Source organism: Odontesthes bonariensis, chromosome 22, assembly GCF_027942865.1.
Source record: "Odontesthes bonariensis isolate fOdoBon6 chromosome 22, fOdoBon6.hap1, whole genome shotgun sequence".
NCBI classification, from domain to species: domain Eukaryota; kingdom Metazoa; phylum Chordata; class Actinopteri; order Atheriniformes; family Atherinopsidae; genus Odontesthes; species Odontesthes bonariensis.
The window spans coordinates 10,595,342-10,622,256 of NC_134527.1; the positions used below are offsets into that span (position 1 = coordinate 10,595,342).

At 40.0% G+C, this 26,915-nt stretch overlaps 1 protein-coding gene across 2 annotated transcripts in view; it reads right to left on the reverse strand.

The window, feature by feature from the left end:
* The window catches only part of LOC142372986 (matrix metalloproteinase-17-like), a 93,566-nt gene extending 66,863 nt beyond the window's left edge, over positions 1-26,703 (reverse strand). The window contains exon 1 of one of the 2 annotated variants that reach the window (XM_075456027.1): positions 26,268-26,703. In XM_075456027.1, coding sequence (XP_075312142.1) covers positions 26,268-26,408 — 141 coding nt within the window. In that variant the 5' untranslated portion in view covers positions 26,409-26,703. Of the gene's footprint in view, positions 1-21,210; positions 21,270-26,267 lie in introns of those variants that run through there. The other variant, XM_075456028.1, reaches the window with a different exon arrangement.
* Positions 26,704-26,915: the final 212 nt, after the last annotated feature.

Below are 26,915 nucleotides of genomic sequence, written 5' to 3' on the forward strand. Positions count from 1 at the left end.
GTTTTTTCAAAGCCCAACATCTCTGAGTGGGAGTCATATCTGTAAGGCTGTCAGGGTTGTGTCATCGTCAAAATTTACATTTAGCATAATCAGTAGCGTACAGGACGAGCACTGGCCATCTTTCTTTTTCGTCTTTGGTCTGTGTCCGTGATTCTTCCTTACCAAATACTGGATTTATTGCTAAAATATCCTTGGGGCATCACAGAAAATCAAGAGCCATGCAAGCTGGCACATTCAAAAGCTCATATTGAATGAGTGAAAAAAAGCAAATGGCACAGAGCTAAGACAAATGGAGAGAAATGATGACAAAGCGGGAGCAGCAAGACGCTGCGGGAGCCAAGGTTGGCATCGGAATCTCTGTGAGTCAGTGTTTCAATGTTTGTCTTCCACTTCAGAAAGAGAATATTTAGTCAGGAACCATTTCAAGGAATCTTCATGATGTGATTGTATCCCGCTCTTTTTACAATATTACTATGCTCTGCTGCTTCTTTTTTGTTTTAACTTGTACAATCTCACACTTTCTCTCAAAACCCAAAGACTTAATCATAAACAGTATCTGCATTTAGAATATTCTTCCCTAACAAAGAACATAAAACAATATATCATTTTAATCAAATCGACACCACACTACTCTCCGTGCAGGGCACTAAAATTGTACAGACAGCAACACTGCATGAAAAGAGGGATTTGCGGATGTATGTGGCCCCTTACATGTCCGCATACGTTGAGCCCCTGCATTTGCGGTGGTAAAAGTGAAAACTTGGCCCAAATTGTCGCAAATTGACCTGGCAACTGCTCCCCCATGCCCCCCTCCCCTCCCCTACTTAGGAGAGCCTTTAATATGTAAATGCCAGTGATCAGGTCAGGAGGTGCCACAGTCATTTTCAAGTGGGGTGGGGTGAGGTGAGGTGGGGGGTGGGCAGGCCTGTTTCTACATGTTCACCATCACCTCCAACTCCAGCCAAGTTTGTTGCTGTGTTGTCTTGAAAAAGAAGAGGTGCACGCTGTCTGCTGGTGACAGGTGATGCATATCTGTTTTTTTTTCTCCCAAACACCTCTTTTGTAACTGCTTTTTGTGGGCAAAATTCAAGGATTCAAGGTTTCAAAGGTTTATTGTCATGTGTGCAGTTAGAAACGTGTTTCCCTGAACAATGAAATTATTTTCTTTGTTGCCCGCACTGGATGTCCAAATGTATAATAATAAAGATAAGATAAAGATAAAATAAGCATGCAACAGCAATATTCTAAAAGGTTTCTTAAATAAAATAGAAATAAAAATATAGAAATCTGGCCTGTATACATAATGTGCAGTAGTGCGCTCAGTGTTTTATTGTGTATGGCTTAATTCGGTGTCACAATGGTCACAATATCGCCGAGGTCTTTTCTTTCTCCTTGCAGAGTCCATTTTTGTGTCAACACAGTACAAATTGCCAGCTGTGGTCAGACAACATTAAATAGCAAAAGGACGGGAGGTTGTCTCGCGAGTATTCCGTGTAATGACGTATACGCATATGATTGGTGGAGCTTAACGGCTCGCATAAGCTCTCGTTCAATCACGTATGAGAAACATTGTGTCGTGCAGTGTAAACAAAAAGTTTAAGGAGCAGATCTGGCGGCAGAAAGGGAGACAGAGTCCCGTGCTGTAAAAACTGCCCTGGTTTGTGGCTGGAAGACTACTTGCTTTCAACTCCCCAGCAACTCTCTGCGGGTCTACAGGTTTGTGTGTTTTTTTCTACTTGCACATGACCATTTGATTGTTTAATTTTAGTCTTGTTGACACTGTACAGCACTTGGGACAGTTCTCGCTGATTTTAAATGTGCTGTATATTAAACTTACTTACTCACTTGCTTACAGGCAGATAAAATGAAAGTCCTGTTGAATGCTATGACCGGGATGTCTCGTATGGTGGCCAGCACCGTGGATACGGTCGTGGAGAGGGTTCTGGAGGGAATGGACCAGAGATTCGCTAGGTTGGAGGCAAGATGGCCGTCGAGAACGGACTGAAGTTACATTCCAGAGAAGTTGAAGAGCGCAAGAGAAGGCGGATACAGAATCCGAAAACCGCGGTAAGAGTAGGTTATTGACTGTGGCTTTAGGCTAAACTCAACTTAATTGTGTCCATCACGTGAAAACCAGTGTGAGTTGCTTTATTAAAAAAAAAATGAATTTCGTGTTTTCAATTTATAGGAAGCAGTTCGCCGCCTGCATAACTCACCGTGGCATTATAATCCAGGTCAAGGGTGAGAATAAGTGAATGTTCTCCCAATATCTAGTTGAGTTGGACCCGATGTTACGTTACGTCAATGCAGTTTTTTTTTATAAACCATAGGCCTTTTGTTTTTACAGGCTACTGTCACCTCACAATATGGATGTAACGAGTCGCTTGAAGGAGGCGGTGGCAAACAGTCCGAACTTCAGAGAGGCAGACGGGGACACTATCGAGGGTGAGCGGCGCTGACTTTTACCACGGCTGGCACTGACACTTTTAAGCACTGGTCATTTTATTCATTCCTCTTGTCTGTTGTTTTTAGCTGCGTGACGGACCTGTGTGCTGTGCTACAGGCGCGTCTTGAAGCCAACCCGAAATACTCACAGTCTCACCACAGAAGAGTGAAAGAGAGTAAGAACATATACGCTGTCAATATGACTTTTGTTACTTTATAGACAAGTTGTCAATATGCTGTGCATGGATAGACTATGGTTTGGTTATTTATTGGTTATTCCAACAGCTCCCAGAAGCCAGCTTCTGATCCAGGATGAGGACGTCTGACAACTCCGCAGACTCTGCAGGGACCGGAGGAATGCGAAGAATGCGGATTCCAAACGGCGGCGTTTAGGCTTATTGTGTATATTGTAGGCTACAGCAGTGTGTGTGTATATAGTTTTCAATTCTTTATTATCAACATGGTTCTTATTACAATGTAAGCTATGTACATTGTGTGGTGTGGCAATAAAAGCGCTTTAAAAAAAAAAAAGTTTCCTTTTTCATTCTCAATAGATTCACGTCATTCATGCCTGCATTAGCCTAGTCATAGTGCAGCTTATAAGAATGACGTGAATATATGAAGTACACAAACATCCCAGGAATATTAGTAATCATAATCACAATTATTAATCATAATTGCTGAATGATATGCCCATATAAAGTATGCATATATTAACCTTATTGGCCAATGGGCGGACAGCTTTACAGGAGCTTTTTTATGTAATCACGTGCCTTTTTTGTCCAATACCAGCGAGGCCAGTGAGAGGTCCAGGCACTCTCACAGCGGGGTGCTAATCGCTGGGCCATTAGCACCCCGCTGTGAGAGCCCGCCGCGAGTCGGGTTCGTTTCCGACGATTTTGTCGCTCAACAAACTTAAAGTTTGTCTGCCTGCAAGCGCCCAGGTGCGTCCGAAAATTAGGCAAATTCGCGGAAGTTCACTGCCGTCCACAGTGACACAAATCCCTCTTTTCGTGCAGTGCAAAGGACTGACATACAGTTATAGTCATCTGCTAGATTCAAAGTCACGATGTTGCAAGCAGATGGCAAACACCCAGCTTGCTGAAGTACTCAATCACCTCATTAGACAAGTACCTCCATCTAATGTGCTTATAATGGAACACATGGCTGACTTACTGTTGGGATAACTTCTGCTCGATGTGCTTGCTTTCACACCAAGTTTACATTCACAGTTCAACGTTGATGTTTAATTACATATGCCTAACTCTCATATTTTCAAAAATAATTCAATTTGGAGCGCCCACGTGAGGCAGCCAAGTGTGTGTGACAGTGTGACAGCAAGGATTAACATGCGGCTGGTAAGTGAATCATTTAATCCAAGGCTTAAAGACAGCTGGTTCTGCAGAGAGGTGAGACAACTGCAGGCTGCTGGCTGAGGCAGAGCAGGAAGGAGAATAAGAGTGACTGGCAGAGTGACAGAAGAGGGGAGAGATTTAAAAATGTTACGCCTCTCCCCTAGATCTTCAGCACTAAGTGACCTAGACATGTCTGGTTAATGGAGCTCGCCATTTGGACAATCCTCTTAAATATGGAGCAATGAAAGAAGCAAAGCTGGAAAGACTGAGGGAGACTTTGTACAAGAGGGAATTGATCTGAGAGGCTGCTACGCTGCGGGTAACTGACAGCGACACCAATATAATGTAATGCAGTTAATGACTCAAGCTGTGGGCTTTGGGCAGAGTGACCTAATGATTACAGAGAGACCATCTTGAGACTATAATCCAAATATCAGAGCCTTAGCAGTATTACTTCCCATAGCCATCTTCAGAGGTATGGTCTCTTTTACAAATTACTTAAAAATTCTAAATATATTATACATCATTGACTTATATTAGAGTAGTTTTTAATATTTAATGTAACGAAACAATTTGCTAAAATTCCTTGTTCCATCTTAAAATGACCATATTCTGCGGAACCACAACAACTCTCATACACAAGTTCATTTCCATGTGAAAGGTGACGACTGGAATGTATCGATGTTCATTTTAACCACAAAACCTGCACATTTCTGTCCAAAAATAATAGGCATAAGAGGCATTAGGGATTTCCACGTCTTAAGGATTAATCTTTTACCAACAAAAATAGACAAAATAAAATTTGAACGAAAAAAAAACAAAAAAAAACAACTTTTAGATACTGCTTGTCAGTATCGGGTCTTTTTGCAGAAGTCTGATGGAGATGAAAAATTTAAACCACACAGACTGCCTGCACAAGCAAGTGCACAAACTGCATATAAAAAGTAAAATGCAAGTCTTGTAGTTCTGTATTTCACAGTTTGGGTCCTATTTTCAAAAAGTGGGATTTATTATTTACTTGTTATTAGTTTTTTATGCTATACAACCCAATAAAACACAAAAGGATCGGTTGTCTCTGCTGGCAGAAGGTAAGCACATGTATGAAACATGTCTGTGTCTGCAACTCCTTAGCACTGAATGCTTAGGAGCTTGTGCAATACCGCAAATGGCATGGAGGTCAACATTAAAACATTCATATTATATAAGTTTTGTATTAGTTGACAGTTTGCTCCCAAGTGCCAGCATGCAACTTAACTTTCTCTTTTCTGAATATGGGCTGATACATCCGTTTAGTGAATCCAAAAATGTAGCTGACAGGACAGCGCTTAAGGGTCAGTGAGAAGCGTTTCTGTTGTCACAACAAGGTAATTTTCTTGCTTTGTTTCATTCCTTATCCTCCATCTAATGCTTCCTGTTCTTATGACTTCCAGCACAGATTCTGCCTGTTCAGTATTAGAGCACACTCTGATGAATATCTCGCTCATAAGATGCAAACATTGTGGTTCAAGCTTTGTTTCTTTGTTTCGTTTTTTATTCCCGCTATCCAGTGGATGCCGCAACACATGGCACGCATTGAGGCAACAACTATAAAACAGGGATGTCTTTATTGGTTATGTTTGAACGAACTAACAAACAAAAAATAGTTTTGTTTGCCCAGCCCTGAGCTCTTCTTCCTTTTGACAGTCAGAGGGATTATCAGTATCTGCACATACGCCGGGTTTTTAAGGTTAAACTGGACGAAAGCGCTTCACAATACATCATTTACACAGTGACACACAGATGAAAGCAAAGAAGCTATGTGAGGAACTACTCTTGACACATCACCTCAGACTGTGACCTCAAAACAAGTTCTTTAGTGAAGAAGATTACTTGTTGTGAAACGTATCATTCAGTAAATAAAAGACAGTCAGAGTCTTCTAAGGGAAACTAATAAAAAGAAAAGCTGGACCTGTATAGACCCGGCGGCAGTGCTCATGTCGTTTCCCTCTAGTAAGATGGTGTTCATGCCAATATTTGGCTTACTTAAAAAAAAGAAAAATTTAAAAATGAGTTATGTTAACTTATAGGGTTACGTAATTAATTGTTTCAACATAAGGCAACATTGCCATAAAAGTGATGTCAGTAAAAGCGTTTTATGCCACAAACTAAAACTTGAACTGCTCCCTTCCATCATTCATCTAATTATTCTGCGTTATTCCCTAGAGTCTTATAATTTACTCCAATTTTTGAGGTTGATCTTTACAGTTTCGACTAATATTAAAATGCATTTTCAAAACACAGACTCTGTTGTTAGTGAAACAACAGAGTCTGTGTTGTTGTTGTTGCCCACAGACATGAGCAAGGAACAGAGCAGTAATGATGAAAAGTACAAATGATTACACAGTAGAACAAATTGAGTTATAAAACATAAGCAGTGGTGAAGCCTCCCACGGCATGGGTTTGTGCCACCTGAGTCTGTAAGGTGCAAAGCTAATGCCTCGCAGCCCTTTCTGCAAGGCCCGATAAGTGTTAACGGAGGTGGGTGGACTCATAATCATCTCTCCTTGTGCCAGTCTCCCGGTTCTCCCACTGACTGATCTCTGCCCAGAGTTGGTGTGTCTCTACGAGCTATTCCCGCCCTAGTAAGAAAGGACACAGAGAATGGGTTGGAGTTCTGCCATGACCCTGGGAGTTAATGACAGTCCTCTGTCGGCCCCTCTGTCGGGGGAGTTCAACTTTGACCACAAAGCTCGGTGAAAAATAAAGGCAGCCTCATACTGACATCAGTGTGTATATTGTAGGACTTGTTCATCGAGTATAACAGCCGTCTGAAAATTCCTTGTCTTAAATCTAGAAAGCTACAGTAACAGTCCAGCAAGCAAAACTCTCAATGGTACATGAAGTATACATGCTGCACTAAGACATGTTGAATTTGTGTGTACACGGCACGCATGCTGGTTATGTTTAAAACACACAAAAAAAGTTTTGTTTGCCCAGCCCTGAGCTCTTCCTCCTTTTGATGGTCAGAGGGATTATCAGTATCTGCACATACACCATGTTTTTCAAGTTCAACTGGACAAAAGCGCTTCACAATACATAATTTACACAGTGACACACAGATAAAAACAAGGGACTATGTGAGGAACTACTCTTGTAGCATCATCTCAGACCGTCCCCAAAGAACAAGTTCTTCAGTGAAGGAGATTACAAGTTGTGAAATCAATCAATCAATAAAAAAGAAAAAAAAAAAGAGTCAGACTGCTCTGAGGGAAGCCAAGAAAAAAAAAAAAAAAAAAAAAAAAAAGAAAAAAAAAGCTGGGCCAGTCTAGACCCGGCGGCAGTGCTTCTAATTCAAGCAGTCCAAGTCTCAGAACACCATGTAGTACATTAACTGTGTTGACTTTCAAAGTGACATTTCCCCGAATTTTTGGCTTCTAGTAAGATGGTGTTTGTGCTTGTATTTGGCTTTCTTAACACAATTTCATCTATGTTTGTTCGGAAGACCAGTGAGGACTCAAGACATTTTTAAGCAGACAACGTGCATTTCATTCAAAGTTAAAAGTGCAGCCGATGAAAAGAATGTACCAGACACTGAGCCTCTATTTATGGATTTATAGGCCCCATCAAAGTGTAGAGAAGTGAGCTGTAGAGGTGTCTGTTTTTCCACAGCTGTCAGAGTCCTGTAGACGTTTGATGAGCACTGGACAAAATTATCGAACAAATGGCATATTTTATGAGAGCCCCAGAGGGGGATTCACACAGTGCGGCAGTAAAAATAAATCAGCCTAGGTTTGGATATAAACAAACTGATGGTTTTTGCAGTCAATTAGGACATGCCCCTGTAACTGAAGTTCTATCATAGCAGGCTGAAGATTTAGGGGCTTCCAAACCTTCTTTGAAGTTTCTCTCTCTGTGGTCGGTAATGTGGCATGGCACCCAGCCAAAGCCCGCAAACAGGGATTGAATAACGCCTGCCCAGTGTCCCTGCTGAGGCTTTCATCCCATATGCCACAATGAGACAGAAATATGCAAAGTCACACACGGAGATATGCATATAAGTACACACACACACACACACACTTGACTTCTTGACAGATCGACTCAACTGCTCAACATATCCAGCTCTCTGCAGAGAATAATTTCAAACTTTTGAGTGTGGGTCGGAGAGGGTGAATTTGTGAGTGAATTTCAGTCTGTACAAAGTGTGTGAAAGTGAATGTTAGATGCGTTTCTTTCTTCCTAAGCTCCGAGTAGATTTATTGGCTCATAAAGCATTCATGTGAAGAAGAGAATGCATCTCTGTCAGCTTTCAAGTTCAAATAAACTGCAGGAATATAAGTGAATGTATTTATGGATCTTGTATGTAATTTATAGGCCTGAGGGTTTAGCTGTTGAGCCAGTAGATGACAACACACGCTGAGGGCTGGCGGCAACTGGTTGCATGTACACAGACACAATCACCGACCTTGTTCCAAGTTGGATTTTCCTTCCCCTTAAAACCCATATTTATTTAATAATATTCAAATAGAAACTGCCCTAAAATGTATTTTTGGTATATTATAATGGCTAGCAATAACGTAAAATAAAGGCTAGCAATAAAGTATAATATAAGTCAGAAAGAGTGTTTTTGATATTCCAAAACGCAGACCAGAGGTTTGTTCTGCAAAAAGAAATGTGCTAAATATTTAATGCATAGTCTTCATAATAGATCTGGTGGGATTAAAGAGTAGAATCTGATAAGTCCTTTGGTCAAAAGTGCGTAGTCTCACGCCTCATTGATATTGAGATCAGTGTGTATAATGTAGGACTTGTTTATTCAGTACAACAGCATCCTGATCCTTGTCTTAAAAGTAACAGTCCAGCAAGCACAACTCTCAATGGTACATGGAGCATACATGTTGCACTATAAGATGTTGAATTTGTGCATTGTGTGTCTCTGACACCTCATGTGTGTCTGACAACAAAAGCAGAAAATATCCCGATGTGTCAAACAAACCTCTCACCTTGCCACCACATAAACAAACCTTGTTACCTGTTGCAGTGCAGCATTAACAAAAAAGGTCTTGAAAGAGCAACAAAGCAGTCAGAATCTTATTTAGAAACCCACACTGCTTCCAGTAGTGCAAAGTACATCCAACACTGCTTGGTGATGAGGAGCTTTTGTGACTCTGCTGAAAGGTTTCCTGAGAAAAGATGAGTAGTACAGTACCAGAGAGGAAGAAGAAATGGCATGCAGAGAGAGAGAGAGAGAGAGAGAGAGACAGAGACAGAGAGAGACAGAGACAGAGAGTGTGTGCTGCACCTGCAGAAAGACATGAAGACATCTCGATATGTGCCGTTTCATTAGGGAAAAGAGGCCGAGAAGGGCTGTACAGTACCTACAGCAATAATAAGCCTGCAATGAAATGGTATACTGGCTGTGAATCAAGATGACCCTGCACAGCCAGACGCTGAAACCCGAAGCAGCGAGAAGATAAAACTTCAAGCTTGAAGAATGGAAAGATTAAATGGATCAAATAAGGGACGGCAGGAGTTTTCTTGCCTTGCGATTCAACGCGGCTGTAGCCTGGGAAATGGGGTCAAAGTTCTCACTCTAGCAATACCTCTGGCCTGGAAAAAAAATTAAAAATAGAAAAAAGGGGGGGGCTTCTGCAAAGAAGCCATGCCTCCACAATAACACAGGTACCTATATGAACCACCATTTCTTTGCATAGTTGCTACTCCTCTTCATCTCCATTCCTTGTGCATCTCTTTCTCCATGCTGGATGTCAAGGGGGTGGCAGCGTGTGCGTTCTCAACTCACCTCCTCTGGATAACACTGTGATGCCATGAAGTAATAAGACGCTTATCTAGCAGAGCACAGCACAGCTGCATAGAAACTGAGTAGGCGAGAAATCCAAGCGGAGTTTTTGTTACACTAATGACAGCCTGGTAGTCAAGGGAAAACTCTATGAGTTCATTGACTGTCTCATTTTTACAATGTTCATAAAGGCTACAACAATGCTAAAAAGATGCACATCTAAATTTACAGGATTGTGGTCGTCTTATGCACGCAAAATGAAAAAAAGAAATCAAACATGCAAGTTGTGAAAAAATGACTTCATTTTGTGTAGCACCTTTTGTTACATTGTGATGTTGCCATTGCATTTCCTATATTCTATTCTACTAAACTCATGAGCAGCAGTAAAGATACAGTATATGAGTAAAAATACACGCGGTGCACCAATCCCTTTTTATCGCTAATGATTCTGAGACTTAAATTTGAATGGCTGCCGAAGGTGATACATTCCCATAACAGCACTCTTTTACTGGAACATCATTCTCAGTTGTCGTAAAACATACGCCACTTCCTATTAAGAGAGCAAAAGATTTTTTAAAACATGAATTAAATTAAATGAGCTGTACTTCAAACTGCTACCTGTCCAGGTGTCACCCACAAGTAGCTGAGATGGGCTTCCAGTGACCCCAGATAGGATAAGGTGGGTCTGAAAATCGAATGAATGGACGCATTTGGCAGTCTATCTTTTGGGTTTCCTCTGAAATACAGTGTATTGTGCTGCCTAATGAAAGTCCAAAGCCCCTTTCTGAGAGCAGCATCCGTTCAATATTTGATCAGTGCATGATGTCTGTATTGAAACCTGATAACAATATTGGACTGGATGGGTACCAACTCAATAGAGGCCTGGCAGGCCACCAAAAAAACCTGCATCATAGAAGCCAAAAAGATAACAGACAGAAATCAACAGCCTTACCATATTAAGTAAAGAAAAAAAAACTGAAGATAACTGAAAATAGCACTGCAGACTACATACACTCACACATACCGAAGGGAGAAAGAACATGTACAACCAGGACACAACTGTCAACATACAATGTTATAAAACTCTATTCCTGAAATATCAACACAAATAACACCAGCATTTTATGAATGAGTTTGTTTGAATGTCTCTGCAACTTCCTCTTATCAACCTTAACAGAATTATCTAATTAATCCAACAACAAAAACATAGCAAAACTCAACTATACACCAACTAACTACCAGAACAGAACTGCCTAATATCATCAGCTTAGTCAGAAATCTTTTATCTAACAAAATCTGCACGGAGTTAAAAAGGTAAAGAAAAAAAAAAAGTAAAGATTCAGACAGCGTCTGTACTCATCCAACAAAGGAGAAAGCCAGATAAAAAGAGAGAAAAAACCCCACAGTCCTGGAGCATAATGACTGTTTTTCATCATGTCAACAAAATGTGATAAGAACACTAGACATGTGTGAGGACGCTGATTGAGATCTGAGAAGTATAACAGCGTTCCTGGAGCAACAGGGTGTCTTTCAACCTCAACAGTACTTCAAACAGCAGAATAGCTTTAAGCAACCGCAGTTCTAAACAGTATCTGTTAGATTCTGCTGTGATGTAAAGCTACACCTTTATTCTGATTCAACATGCATTAAATATGCATTAAAAACTCCAACACCCTCCAGAAAGTACCCTTTGATATAAACAAGAAAACACACTGTGACACATGGTATAAAGTTGTCTTTTAAATAACTGGTCACTGTTTGAGGGCATTTTCGAGGGGTTTTCTTTCAAATCAGATGAACCTTTAAAAGGAATAATGTCCAACATGTGTGGCCGCTGCCAGAAGCTTTTTGAAAAAGGATTGCTTTTTGGGTTATGAAACTAAAGCAAAAGACAACACAAAGATGGGTTTTTGGTAATATGAAATATTACATCAAAAAGTAACATTTTTCATTATTCTGCAATATCCTTTCACTTCTGCAGCTCCCTCAGCTCAATGGCTCTACATGCTACTGTGTAGTACTATACAAAGCGCCAGTCCAAATAAAAATCAATAAACAATCATAGATTGAGTTGCGTGGTTAGACTTCTTTTTAAATTGAAAGACCACAGTCGGTGAAATAAAGCATCTATTTCCGAAAATAATGTGTTATTACCTGGGTACATTAAGATTTGATTACATTCATTGAAGTGTGCCCAACAAAAACACTTTTGTGCTCCATGTACAACTGCACTGATGAAAAATGACAGGAATCAGCTTGCATTTTCATTTTGGAATGCTACAGTTAGTTTCTCAGGTTGCATGTTAAAAGTCGGCACACTCTCCAACTGTGTGAATATTCAACAAGATAAAGACTGCGAGCTGCTCTGACACTTGACCGTTCTCTGCACTGACAAACCCTTCAGCAGCGGGTGGAAATGTGCGATTTTGTGATGCGACTGCTCGTTGGATAGCTGAAATATCTGACCTTTCCGCGAAACAGTTGGCACCCTGCATGGCTCCTAACCAGCTCCCCTTTTATATTTCAATTTGTAAAATGTAAAATGCATCCATTTTGATGATTAGAAAATCTAAAGAGGCTGGTCTGGGGGAATTCATACTCTCTGGCTAAGCTGGGGTCAGCTTAACTTTAAATTCAGAAAAAAAAGAAAAAGAAAAAAAAACATCTACAGTGAAATGATACATTTATCTAACTTGGTTAAACTTAACAACTTTACAATCATCAAATTACTTAAGCTAATAACTATGTTCTGCTCCTTCTGCGACACAAAATGTCATCTTGATGCAAAAATAACAGCACAGACTGAGCAGGTAGTCGGCTGTTAGGCTGGCAGTTGGTGCTTGGGGAACTTTTTGAGCTCAATTTGAAAAGTTTTCTCCACCTTATCAATTCTAATGGAACTATCATTTCCCCCACTAATAAAATAAGAATGAGAGCATTTCATTACATCACAAGTGCACCAAACCACTTGAAACTCAGTTCCCTTTGATCAGTTATAAAGTGACTCTTGATATAGCAGCAGGTCTCAGATGTACTTTTATGTGCAATATCCAAAGGCATCCGAGCTGGCCTGCTATCATCACCAATTCTTCTCATTATTTTATTTTTTGTTTTGCTCAAATTTGTTCTCTTCAGGTGGACTACTGATTTTGCTGTTGACCAACATCAGTTAGGCTATATATTATATCTACAAGTGTACAAGCTGCTACCCACTTCTGTTCTTTAGTAATCATTTTCAAAGAGTTCAAAGTATTTAAAAAAAAAAACAAAAAAAAACAACATCCGATCACCTAATCACTTGTTCACTAATATCTAATTAGTTTAATTGTCACTAAGTGGGAGACATATTGAGAAATAACTTTTTGTTTGTCTCCCATGAGTTGGAGAGAAAAGCTTGTAATTAGCCAGTGAATAATTGCTGAGCTAATAGGCATCTCAAGATACAATATTGAATGTAGCATTCACTCCAAATTAATGTGTCTGTGTGCTGTGCGATGGGACAAAGTGATTCCACTCTCCGAGACAGATCTTTACGCCTTAATGCTTATTGCATCCAATTCTTATTATAACTCTAATAAACACATTACTCAAAGATGCTGGCCAAACACTAAAAGTCTTCCCGTGGTGGAAATTGTTTCTGGGTCTGACTTTCCCTCTCCTTCTTAATTTACCTTAGCTGAGAAGAGTCAATGCAGCTCACATTGAGAACATTCAAGCCCTCTTTCAGAAACTTTGTTCTGCTATGCGTCCATCTTTTTGCACAAACTGTCCTTAGCTTTGATATAAAATAACCCAATAGCACTCCCCATCAATCCTCTGCCAAATGGTCAGAGTTGAAAAATATCACTCAGCATTCTGCTGCAGAGCAGAAATAGACAGTCTTTTTATCCCCAACACACAAACAAAATCATTTATTCCAATACAGCTATTTTCTGACAGTGAGCTACAATGAAGTTCTCCCATTACTTTCTGTTTCCTTGAGTTCACCACTGGGGTCAGGAACATGCTCTAACTTTTCTTATTTCTATTCAAAACAAAGGACGAGTGACAGCCATAGAAACAATAAAGCAATTCAATTTTCATTTCAGAGAGCATGAGCACAACTCCCATCCCATTCGTCCCATCTCACCAATCCCGAGTAGCGCCTTTCAGCATAAGAAAGAACTACAACAAAATATAGAATAATAATGATCACTGTAGGTAAAAAACATCAGAAGAAATACAACAAATGGAGCACCGCGTTAGTTCTGGCAGACCACGTAGTCAACGCGCCCTTTGCCTATTGGCTGACGCCGACCCAACCCTTATGGCCAGCTGCGCTCAATGGGTAATCAGCTGATGCTCGCAATTGGATGCTGGCATTTGGGGCACTTCATTTAAACTTGGTTTGCTGTCGCTGCTTTTTTTTGCTCTCTGCTTGCACCCACCACCTCCCCTGCTCCACCGACTTCTCATTGCCAAACAATGTCATACTGTTGTTTATTGTTGCTTGCTCTGTTCTAGGGGGTTTGTTGCCTTTACAGCAAATGGAAGGCACTCCACCTGAGGATGCAGCTGTTCCCTGTCTTGGCTTCCATGGAGCTCATGGAAAAGTCGGGAACTTCCTCCGAACAGAGCCATACCGCCAAACATAAATTGTATGCATTCAGAATAAGCTTCTGAAATTCATCTCTGTTTCTCGTCTCGTTTTGACGAGAGTGGTTCTGACAGAACTGCCTTAATCTGCTGTAACTCCTCCCATCACACACAAGCTTGGTAAAGCCTGAACAGGACACAATCGGTTCACACACAAAAAGAGAGGGCGTTACCTTCAACAATCACAGGAAGCATTTCTGAAAATCCAAAAGAGCCAATTTAATTTCAAATTTTTAGTCAAGAACTTACACTTTAGATTTCAATAACAGCTCTTACAAAGAGAGAAAATTCTCTCTCTCTCTCTCTCTCTCTCTCTCTCTCTCTCTATATATATATATATAAAAATGCTGTCATCATATCTCATCATTTCACTATCATCAGTGATTGGGAGGAATTTTAGTTAATCAAGATAAGACAAAGCTGCATTCCTAGAGGAGTGAAATATGTGGCAAAATCCATTAAGTGTGCATTTGATCTTCTCTAAGCTTGAGCAGAGCACAACATCCCTGATCTACAGGGAAATATTTGGTGATGTAGAGGATTTCAGGATTATCTTAACTTTATCATGCAAGCAACACAATTCCAGAGACAACCAGAGGTACAATCCTAGAAATAGCATTGGCAACTAAATCTTTGATCCGATAAGCGACGAGAATCGTGCGCAGTGAAATAGAATAGCCACATGGAATTGTTAGTGTTTTCTCGGCAAAAAAAAAAAAAAAATGAGCATGAGTCACTTACAGTAAGTCATGAAAACACAAAGAGCCAGCAGCACAAGATCATCATGTTTATTTGGCCTGAAACAGTAACTCCCGTTAAACCGTTTACACAGCTTGATCCATTGTCTCTGCCAAAACCAATCAATTTATTTTGAGGTAGCCAAGTACTTGTAGCAAATACAAACACAAGATCAAATGAGGCTTACAATGTGAATCAACTATTTCAATTCTGCCATTTCTGAAATCATTTAGCCTACATTTAAATAAACAAACTCAAGCTTTAATCTGGTTAAAGCAACAGTGTTGGTATTTCAGTCTGTAGGTGTCCATTATTATCATTATTATTAGTTTCTTTGTCTATTGTCACATCTGCTTTACACTTCACATTTATACAATGAGTTCATTAAAACCCCTCAGGCATCAGCAGCCAGCAGGACAGAGATGCTGACAAATCTTCTGCCCCTTATTTGAAATGGGCTGCAACTTAGCACTGTACCATTATGCGCTGTACCATTTACTTTGATTAAATCACATGCAAATGACAGCAGGCTGCTTCAACACTTTTCTCACATCTCTGTATTCTGCCTTTTTATGCACCAGACAATGCCTCATCAGTTGTGTGCATTGTTGCCTTTTCTTCCTAAAATGTTGCTGCACTTTGCACTTTGTGCTGCTGCATACACATCTGTAAAGTATGCAGTTCAATTTATAAAGGTATCACTTGTTTTTTTTGTCATGAATGATTATGAATCCAAATTCAGAAAATAACACAATAATTAATTCCCCTTTGTATTCATAAATGTATCCAACACTAGCAACAATTAAATTAAATAATATAATCAAACACATGCTTGAGTCTGGAAAAATAAGTAATAATTTGGCTACATACTAAACTTTTTGTTTTTGCATTTAATATGTTCCATCCAATTACTGACTTTATTATGTGCTGTACTGCCTGTAATTAAATATAAGCCTGAATATTAATACAGGTGCTCTTTTGTTTCTTTTAATGCAATATTTTGGAAAATATAAACAGATATCTTTGAGCAGACAGAAACACATACTTGTAAAGAGAGATATCATTGACAGTTTCTTTTTGCTGAGTGCTGTGTACCAACAACCAACTTGACATACGAGCAAAAAATACAGATTTCTCTCAAATGTCACCAAATGCTGGAAAGGAAGCTTTTCTGCTTCGAGCAAACACATCAGCAATAAATGTAGTGCTTTGAGACGAAGCACAAGTTGGAAATGCAAGCACACATAAAGGCGGTTGAAACAAAGAGACACAAAATATTAAAATAAAGAAAACCTTAATGTGAACGGAACAATTACACTGACATTTACATTCTATGAGTACAAAAGAAGGTACAATTGAGTGAAACTAACTTGCGGGGTAAATTGATCATTTTATATGCTTGATTTGATATGCATATTCATGGCATTAAATTCCAACTTGGTTTCCGAGGCAGTGCTGCATCAGCAGCCTGTTAGCAGAAATGTGTTTCAGGAGCTTCGTCTGTGACCAGGGGGCATTCAGGCAGAGCACTGAGTTACGGATCACTGAAGTTTTTTAGCCTTAGAGGGTAAAATCATTGTAGCAGGCCCCCTATTTACGTTTTACTTGTGCTCTTTGCACCTCAAAGGGACATGCAAAGAGCACAAGTAAAGCATGACTACAGTGTATTCTGTCTTGAACAGAAGTTTTAAATTCCTGAACATGAGAAGATTTGTTTCTGACAATGTTAAAATGTATTAGTTTCAGACCATTACCACCGAGTTCAGGAGCATTTTTCTGCTTCTCTCAGTGGTCCTTACCTTACAACTTTACTTAAGCACACCTTCCCCTAATCAAAATATCTGGACATAATTAACAAGGCACATACCTGCCATTAAGAGTTGAGGGTATATGCAAAAGAGGAAACCCAGAATTGCTTTATGGAACAGATCTGAGTAGGGGACAACATTCCGCTTTTCTTTCAAATTGAAAATGTCCAAAAGTTCTCCATCATTATGAAAGGGAGGATGATGTTTGGAAATTCCAATATACTTCCCACATTTGGCTGCTAAGTCGAACTGAGCAATCAGGGATGAAATGTTGGTCTTAGTAAGACAGAGTTTTGTCCATGTGGAAAAACTTCAAAGAAGAACAACCATTAGCACAAAAATCCCCAAATCAGGCCCGTTTGGTAGAGCAGTCAGACAGAACCCATTCCTTGATAAAAAGATACAAGAGATCCTGCTAAGAGTTTGCTAATAGGCCCCTGAATGGCTGTCAGACCATAAGCTGCAGAATCCTCTGAAGTGATAAAACAAAGGCTTTTTTAGCACCACCTGGGTATGCATTTAGAGGGCTGCATTGGAATTGAGATCATGCAGGACAAAGCTCGCGGGAGAGGAAAGTTTTAATAATGCAGCGAGCAATAGTGGTCGGTTAGAAAATAAACTGCTGCTGTAGTTAGCTACTTTGAACCACAACGTTGGAAGTCACAAATAAAGTTGAGAAAAAGATAAAAGTTGAATATTACATTACAAACAGGAAACTAGATTAATCTGTCAGATTGACCATCAAATAGAACGAAATTTCCCCATTTTTCCAAGCATCAAGAATCATAGTTCATATAGAGTAAGTTGAGAATGTGACCAGAAATCTTGCAAGACTTAGACTTGTAAGACGTATACTCATGACTCAGCATGAGAACAGCAAATGGTTTGGATGTGTGCTGCCAAATTGATGTGATCATAGCATGAAGTCTGGCGGCTGCTACGCATCAGTGCCACACCATATTCCTACAGCGGAACCCAATGAGGTGTCAGATCTCTTGGGATCCTTTTTGAACTGATTTCTGAGAAAATCATCTGCTGCTCAATAATGCTGACAGTTCTCCCAGAAATCCGCATTTCTCTGGGGAGCTTTAATGCTCAACACAGCCAAGGTGACGGAAAAGATACGAGTTGATTGAAGGACTCAGTTTCTTCTTCCTGTATAGCTGAGCATGTGCTAGATGTAACGTGCTGAACAATCCTTCCCCGTCAATCTTTATGGAGAAATAATGTCCCTTCAACATTCAAATTATCTTCCACATGACACCGTTCCTGAAATAATCTCCTCGCCCCGAATACGAGTCCCATGACGTATTTCTACACACAGGAGGTCGCACTCGTTGGTGGAAGTAGGACAGCAGGGCTAATGATCCAGGCTGAGCAGGGGAACAGATTTAGGTGAAAATTAAGAGTTCAAAGTGCTTTTCTTTTTTTACGTTTAATCATTCACGATCGTTCATCAAAAGCTATGTACGTTTAATATGTATCCTGAACTGGTACGAAGCTGCAGAGAGTTACTTGAAGGTCCACAGGACAGAGATTTGAGTGTCCACAGGATTTTGTGCGCATGACCCCTTTTTTGGGACAGTTCTTAATGTTGCTAGGTTACAAAACCCATCTTCAACCTAGATCTTTCCTCCGCCACTTTTTTTAATGCAAAAAGTGTTTTTAATCAGAAGTTCTGCCGTTTAATTCTGATTGACCAGTAGGAAAGAAATTACAAGGACATCTCTCCTCTAGAATTTAAATAATGATCTTCACTGCATTTGTAGGACAATCGACACTGCCAGCTCAAAAACAGCCTCTTTCGAACAAAGGGCCCATTTCTGATGGATAACTCACATTTGTATCATCTAATATTTTTCCATAATAACGGTATTTGTAAATGTTCTGTTGTCAGCTGTGCTGAGCAACAAGCATCTTCCATCAACCCCAGCCTAAAGTTAATGTAGGAGTCCAGGGGATTAACTGTATATCTGAGCTTAATGTCTTAGCAAGAGTTAGCAAAAGGCTCTGTTCCGATTTTCTCTTTCAGCGCCACAAGGAATCTTGATTTACTGGTAGGAAGCAAAGAAGAAAGTCTATTACGTGCAAGAGCACCGTGAAAGGAGGCCCACTGACAGAGAGAAAAGGAAGAATTCAAGATTGAGGAAATGTACGCAAATTTAAGGGGAATGAGGTGCTAACGAGGGTGGTGGTACCAGTGGTTGCCAGATTGGTTGCCTGAATACCCTTCTGAACAAAAACTGAATTATTAATAATAACATTTTCCATCTGGTTTTTCATATTAAAAGCCACTGCTGCAGGGTGGAAGATTAATGACACTTGAAAGGAAATGAGTTGGGATTCGAACAGCATTGCGAGTGGATATTCTTACATGAACATATTAGAAGCTACAACTTTCGGAGCATGAAGCTCCTTGAGTCACTGTTCTGCATCCGTCACTGTTCTGCAAATAACTGACCTCATTACAAAACGTATTGTGGGTATCAGTGAATCCATTTGATTTTCTTTCCAACCATCTTACAAATTCTAACCATGCAAAATGACCAAGCTGGGTTATAAATGTATCAGAAAAGCTTCTGCATATTAAGGTATTTCATCTTTGTTCCTTATCCTTGAAACACAATTCCCAAAAATAATAAGAATGTTTTTTGTTTTTTCATTAAAATCATGACAAATCTTGACAATTGCCAAGACTTGATCATTTTCATTTTAAGTGAGGGAGGAAGGGTGAGTGGTGGAGGTATAAGAGCAGAAGGAGGAAACCTATCGCCCCAGAATAATTGGTGCCAGATGGCGTTCTCATTTAAGAAATTAAACAGCAAAACGCAAGTGAGAAATGGATTTAGCAGAGAGTGGTTGTCCTTCCAGTCACACACACTTGCACATTTTTAAGGTTTTCATATCATCGCTTAAATTTGTAATGTTTGGGTTTCTTTCTTAAAAAAAACAAAAAGCTCCACAGGTGGCTGAATATAAAGCAACTCAGGGAGTCCATCAGCTGCCCATCTGGACAGCTCATGCCCCCTAATCAAATGGGAAGCCTTGTGTTTGAGGGTGAATAGCTCCCATGGGAAGCTTGCAGTTATGTTTCAGTGGAGAAGATGCTCCTTGAGACGAAGATAACACGATGAGCAGAAAACACAGAGCACATTACATTTTACTTGTTATGACTCAGTTCCCCCGAGTGCTGAAATTGCAAGTCAGAGCCATGCAGTAGTATATAAAGCTCTATAGTAGCTTAGCTGTGTAATGAACACGTCTGATCTTTGCTTGAGTGAGTGGCTGAGCTACAGGAGTAACTCAAAAGTGGGGTTCTTGGGAGGAGACACCCCATAAAAAGGACTTATATGGTTAACTAAGGGCCAACTGTAATGCGATAGCAGCCATCCGATGACTAATTTTTATATGGCTGTTTCTCTGTCTTGAGTCAACTCGTGCTTACAATGCACACAATAATACATCAGCTGGTGAATGATTTGTTCAATCATTTGATAATATCTGTGCTTTATGGCTTTTTCCAGTGGCATAGAATGATATTCACTGTGTGTCCTCTGGCTCCCCAGTGACAAGAAATCAGTCACCAACCAACTAATAATCATCTGAGCTGTCTGCACCGATTTGCTCTCAGCCTTTCATGATGAGCAAGTAGTAGTAGTTAGATTAGATTGTTTAGACTGACTGCTGTTTCTGATCAAACATAGAGTTTCTTTTTACACTGAATATAGCAGACAAATCATCAACAACCAACATCCATAAGCACGTCCCTCTACATTATCAGATGTATAATCTCTCTGCAAAGTGCGATAGGGAACTCTACTTTAAACATGCTTTCTCCTATAACTGGGAACAGAATCAAGAGTAATCTTTATGCCAACAGGCTCAATTTGCACTCCAAAATAAGGTAATATGTATAACTATCCAACCATTCATCTTATTGTAAAAGTTACAAAACTTTAAAGTTTAATTTTGCAGCTCCCTGATCTTCAGAGGGAAGGGGTCACATGAGCAGATGGAGGAGACGGCACCTTTTATTTGGAGCTTCTACACGGGGACTATACCCACGACTTCACAAGACAACAGAGGAAAAAGTTTCTGTTGCAACTCCTTTCTTAGCACCCCAGAAAACTAGCAGCATAACCTGTCCTGGACTTGCAGAAAAACATCTCTTCCACCTGGTTACTTCTAAAAAACGGTCTAGCTGACTTCAAAACAATAAACTTGAAAGGCACTTTCATGTCTTTGTGGTTTCTGGGCACAGGAGGTTCCCATATTGCGTGGATCATAAAAGTACAGAGAGATAGTTTTCAGCTATTCCCACTTTTTGAAGGTGTATGGTCAAGAGAGAAATACATTTCAGAGTACATACGCAATGCTGGCGAATAAGTGTTTTCTTCAAGTTGGTAAATCTCTTTGTCAATAGCGTCAGCAGTCCACGCAGCACTCTTACCCTTGGAGGCGGCTGAGTCGCATTCAGGCTGTAGCATGGCCCACTGCCGCTGCTCAAGATGATCAGTATCAGAAGGATCCAGAAGCGACTCTCTGTTTCTCTAAAAATACTCGCCAAGTTTATTTTTGATGGAGGGCGAGTCAAGCACAAAAGTCAAACAGGAAGTCTGAGACAGAGATTCCAAAATACAATACCCTGTGCAGTAAAATGCACCTTCCAACATCAAAACAACCACCAGCATCGATACAGAAACCGATCAGTCAAATTGTTCTTTTTTTGTTTACCAACCTTCTTCTGAGGAAAAAACACAAGAGAGAACAAACTGAAGCTGATTCACCAAGTAACTAATTTCCCAGGAAAGCGATTTAGTCAAATTTGAAAAAAAAAAAAGGGTGCTTTATTTCTGAAACACTTCCCTCTTTGATCTGAAGCTATACAGAGAGAACAAATCAGCAGCATTTTGAACTTGCCAGACAATAGAGAAGGTGAGCATAATTGAAAAAAAATGTAATCAATTTAGAAAATTAGATTTGTGTTTTTATAAATGTCCCTACATCTGGTACCCTGAGCAGCATGGTAGGACAGTGGTCGGCCGTGTTGCTATATAGCAAGAATGGGGTGGAATACGCCAAAAAATGTTTTTCCTTAGCACTCCTTCCTGACCTCATTAGAAAACAATGTGGAGTTAAGAAAAAAATGGTGGGAGAAATGCATAAGGAGTTAGGAAAGGACAACCTATATTGTGGTCGGAGGCGGCTCAAGAAATTGCAGGACAAATCAATCTTCTTTCGGTTCATAGAGTATGGTCCAGTGTTTTTTTTTATGTCCAAATAAAGATTACAATGGAAGCAGTGAAGCTCATTTGGTTACCATTTATAGAATCCAACTAGCACTTATCATGGCTGCCACATAGATACTTCCGGAACATTTTTTTTCTTAGCATAAAGGACTATTTGATCTGACCAATGGTTTGAATCTCAGCTAGGGCCTTTCTTTATTGAGTTTGTAAGTTTTGCCTGTGACCATGTGGGTTTCCTATAGGAGCTCCGGTTTCCTTCCTCAGTCCAAAGATTTGCGTGGTTAACTGGTGATTCTGAATTAAATGTATGGGTACCCATGCACGATTATCGGCTCCTATTGTATGTGACTCTTGTGATGAAACGGCGATCTATGCAGGGTAAGACCTGCCTCATGCCCAGCTGTGACACTTATGTCCCCTGCAACCCTGAACAGGACAAAAATGGATTACAGGGTGGATCTGTAATTCTTCTAGACATAAGACTTGAGCAAATTTAAGTAAAAAATGGAGCCTAAAGTAGAAATTTAAATGTGTCAGTTGTAGCCGTCAACCATCTTCAAACATTGAGTTAAGATCTCAAAAAGTTCAAAAGTTTTTCCTGGAACTAGTTTGGAGTGTAGATGAAATACAAAATTTGATAAAACTAAATAAGATTTTGACAGATGCTATTAGCATTGTTTATTAAAACACTGAGCAGGCTAACTGGCAGGCTAACGTTCAGCCTCTACTTGCCTGCAGACAAAATACGGTTTGAAAGGGTTTCTCCAGCACAGAAGCTGGAAAAAATGTAGTTTCATATCAAGAAATGGGTCATTTCTATTGGGTGTACTGCCTGACATCTGCCTGAATAAATGTTTGCATCAGGTCCAAACATATATGGATATATTCACAAAACTGTAAATGTTATTTTTCATTTACTGGCATATGAAGTAGGAGCAAAGCACACCAGATTTCACAAAAGAGTAAAGCCCCTCAGACTTCAGGCTGCAGAGAAGCTCAGTGGATCACACAGCTCCGTCTTCAGATGCAGGATAGCTTCCACTTTGACTACTATTATCCTTCCTATGGTAACAGCTTCTCATCTGATGACACTGCTGTGTTTCTCATGTCTTTTCACATCCAATTCTCCAGAGAAGTTTGTGCAAGAGTTACTGCATAAAACTGCTGGTGTTCCGGTGTTCTTAAGTGAACAGGAATTAAACAGCAAAGACAGCAATGTCCAATATGAATGTTCAGCTGTTTTCATACATTTACTGTGGCCAGGACATTTTCAAGATGTTATCATGAGGGGGATGAATGTGACCAAAATGTCTGCATCATATGGATCAGACTTTGCACAGATTTCACCTAAACAGCTCCTCAGAGTAAAGTCTGCAAACATGAGGAAGAGACTATCTGGCAGATTCTCAGCAATTGAGAGTGTTGCTGACGACATTTGCTGCTTCAACCTGTTTTATGCTTGTTTGTATATTATCTTCTGCCCCCTCGTCAATACTTCAAATACATCCAAACACAGGGAGAAGCGATGTCACCTTAAAAAAATGTCTTTCTTACAGATAAATCAGTTGTCTCTGGTGCCATCCTGTGCGCTGTTCAGTGCTGAAAATATTTCCAAAGGTGTCGGGGACCTTTCTCACAAGGACAGATCCCTGCTGAGTGAATATTTCTAAATCCTTCTTATAGTCACTTCATCCTTGTCTTCTGCAGGATACTGACGCACTCGCCCCCGTGGAAGAATATGCTTGGAACTGTCTTATTCAATCTGACTACAAAAAGCATTGTTCTGGATATCAAGGGGAACATTTGTCCGATATGGTGTCAGCAACTTCCCCTCTACATTTACCTTTCTGTTTGGCCCTCCTTTAAACCTGAACTATCCAGTATACATTAGGTACATATTTGAGACTGTTTAAAGGGGTTTTTAATCTTTTTTATTGTACCTGCAGCCATCCCATTCTGTACACGCTGCTGCTGGAGCTGGTATTGCCAAATCATTTGACAAAAACATTCAACCCCATCGATTATGAAAAGCCCAAAACAAGTGACGGGGCACTTAAAAATGAAACCCAAAGTTGCTTATAATGACTACCATAGATGAGTGCATGAGTTGGGAATGAGAGAAATTACAATTAAAGGGAATGCATGTGTACATAATGACCGCAAGATAGGCATAATTCACATGACTTAATTTGATTATTATTTCCTTAAAACAACATGTTTTTCTGGTTAAGGTGATCAGAAAATATTGTTTACAAGTAAGTCTTAATCAGTTCAACATCGGAATATTGCTGAGCATTTACACACAGCCGCTGTCACTAATATGCACATTAACGATCGTCAACTTTGCATGGCTGCTTCTCTACTGAAGTAAACGGTTTCTTTACCTTTTGCCTTTTATCTAAGAGTCAAAGGGGATCAGAGTTTTGTGTCCATAGTAGGGAAAAAAAACAGAGAGAGAGAGAGAGAAAAAACATGAAAAATTGCCAGATAAAACAAAAGAAGACGTGCATTACCATTGGTATTTCTTTGGTATTAAATTACTTATCTCAATATTATATGCTCAGGAAGTAGCAGCATAGCTTTATGTTGCAACCAGAGAGTAAAACAAGCCGTAATGCTCATGTTAAAGGGTCAGATAGCTGTTCTGTTTATGTTATCGGTTGCTTCAAGGCTACAATTGATCATGGCCAAAGCTCCACATCAGAAAAAAAAGCATATAGAGGTCATGGTGAAAAGCCTATAGGTTTAAAGCTATGGTGTAACACATCATGTCTCCAAGTCAGTTTTGTGCTGTGAGAATATGTGAGCAATGTAAGTCTGTAAGGTGTATGGTGTCTCCATTTACATTTTTCCTCTATTATAGAACTTCCTTTACTGTTGGAAGCCTAAATTGCACTGTAATTGGTTGAGCTCAAATTCTCTTTGTCTTGACCACCCATGGTAAAAATGATGACCTAAACAAAGTCACAAAAAAAAAAAAAAAACTATGATAGCTGTAATACAAGAAATCAAAAACATCAAAAAAGTGAAGTCCAAGAAACTAGAAGCAAAGATTAGGTAAAGAAATAGCAAATGTTCACTTTCAGTTCACTTGTTCCACTCGCTCAGATAAAAATGGAATCCCTAATTGGTGACAAAATGAAGAGTTTCGGTACCGAGAAAGTGACACAGAGAGACTAAACTTGGGAGTAGCAGCTGCCCTGAGGAGTGAAGTTGAAGAAAAATGCGTCTGCAGTCGAGGGAAAGCCACCTTTATAAATCACTAATTCTTATTATATAAAAATGCTGCACACACAAACATGGAACTGTCCATAAAATATAATAAAAATAAATTAAAAAAAAAAAATCACTAGATGCCCAACACACACACTGAGCTTAGACACATCGTTAAAACTCTAGTTTGAAAAAGCCATCCTCACTGTAGGCTATGCCATGCATGCTGCTGTACTGTGATGATCCATCACGTAAAGCAAGTGCAGCAAGGATTTCAGACGGCATCACAAATCCCACACATATGCACGGAACACAACGCATCTAGTATACTTCTGATTTTTGGAGCAAAAAAATCAAACAAAACAAAACAAAAAAACTGGGCATAAATAAAGAGTGTCATTTCTTTACAAAAGCACAGCTCAAATGATTTGTTAGTACCCTCCAGTGACGGTGCTGGCTATTTAGTGAATCAATTCATTTCTGTCACACACTACAGTCAGTAGATCGTCAGTTTTTAACGCTTTCAGAGGCTGAAGAAAAAAAAAATACACCAATAAAGTACCATATCCTACATGGATTGAGTTTATCTGTATCCCTGTGGGGTGGAAGAATACCGAGAAGAACGGAACAAGCCTCCTCACATGAATTTATTTACACAAACAACTCGATTGTTATTATTTGTTTGCTTGTTTGTTTCAATGAGATTATTCCCACACAAGAATAAGGTCCATACATGGTTAATATTGCCGTTCGTATAGGCGACACCGCCACTCTGCCTGGTGGACTGGACTGCAGAGCGGTGTTAAAATTCCGAGCAAGTATGTCGAGGGGCACTCACTCGCTCTTCACTGGACGTTCAAGAAAAGCCCCAAGAAGACAGGAGATGAAGCCTGCCGGCTGAATGTTAACGGAGGGGCAGGGAAAACTGTTAAAATGAGGTTGGAAAACTTCCGAGCCCCGTTTTTTTTTTTCTGTAAGTAGGTAGAACAAGGTAAAAAAAAAAAAAAAAAAAAAAAAAAAAAGAAAGAAAGAAAAAATAACTTACCACCCCCATGTCCAGCTGCTCGGTAGTCAGAGAGGGAGCCCCTCCAACCAGGGGCAAGAGACACAATACTGGCACCAGCAGCATCATCATTATCTCAGGGGAGGTATTCCTCATCCACTTGTGAAAAAACAAAGAAATCATGATGCCCTATGACATGCCGATCCTGCAGGGCTCAGACATCGACCCCGACCGCCACATTCACGGGATGCATCACACGCCGACACTGTGAAACCTGCCCGAATAAGTCTGCCTCACTGTTGCGCGCAAACACATCAAACACATGTAAAGCGGCGCCAGTAGAAACAGTTGAGACCATTTGAGCACTTTCATCAGCGCAAAACTTCTATCTGGACACCCGAGGGTCTCTTGTGAGAGACGCAATTCCTCTCTGATGTCAAGCCCGTCAGAGGTGGGATCCCTAATGCAAGAAGCACGAGCTCCGCGCTCAGTCTTTGCGCGTCCTGCAAATGAAAGCAGCTGCTACCAGCTGCGCGCGATGGTGTCGCGCGCGAGAGCTTCAAGACCGGTGTAATAATCTATATAATTTCCGGAAGGAATCACCAAAATAAAATCTTCTCGTCGCAGAAAAAAGAAACATGCGTATACTAAATGACACGTGGGATTAGACTAAACGAAATCAAATCCCTT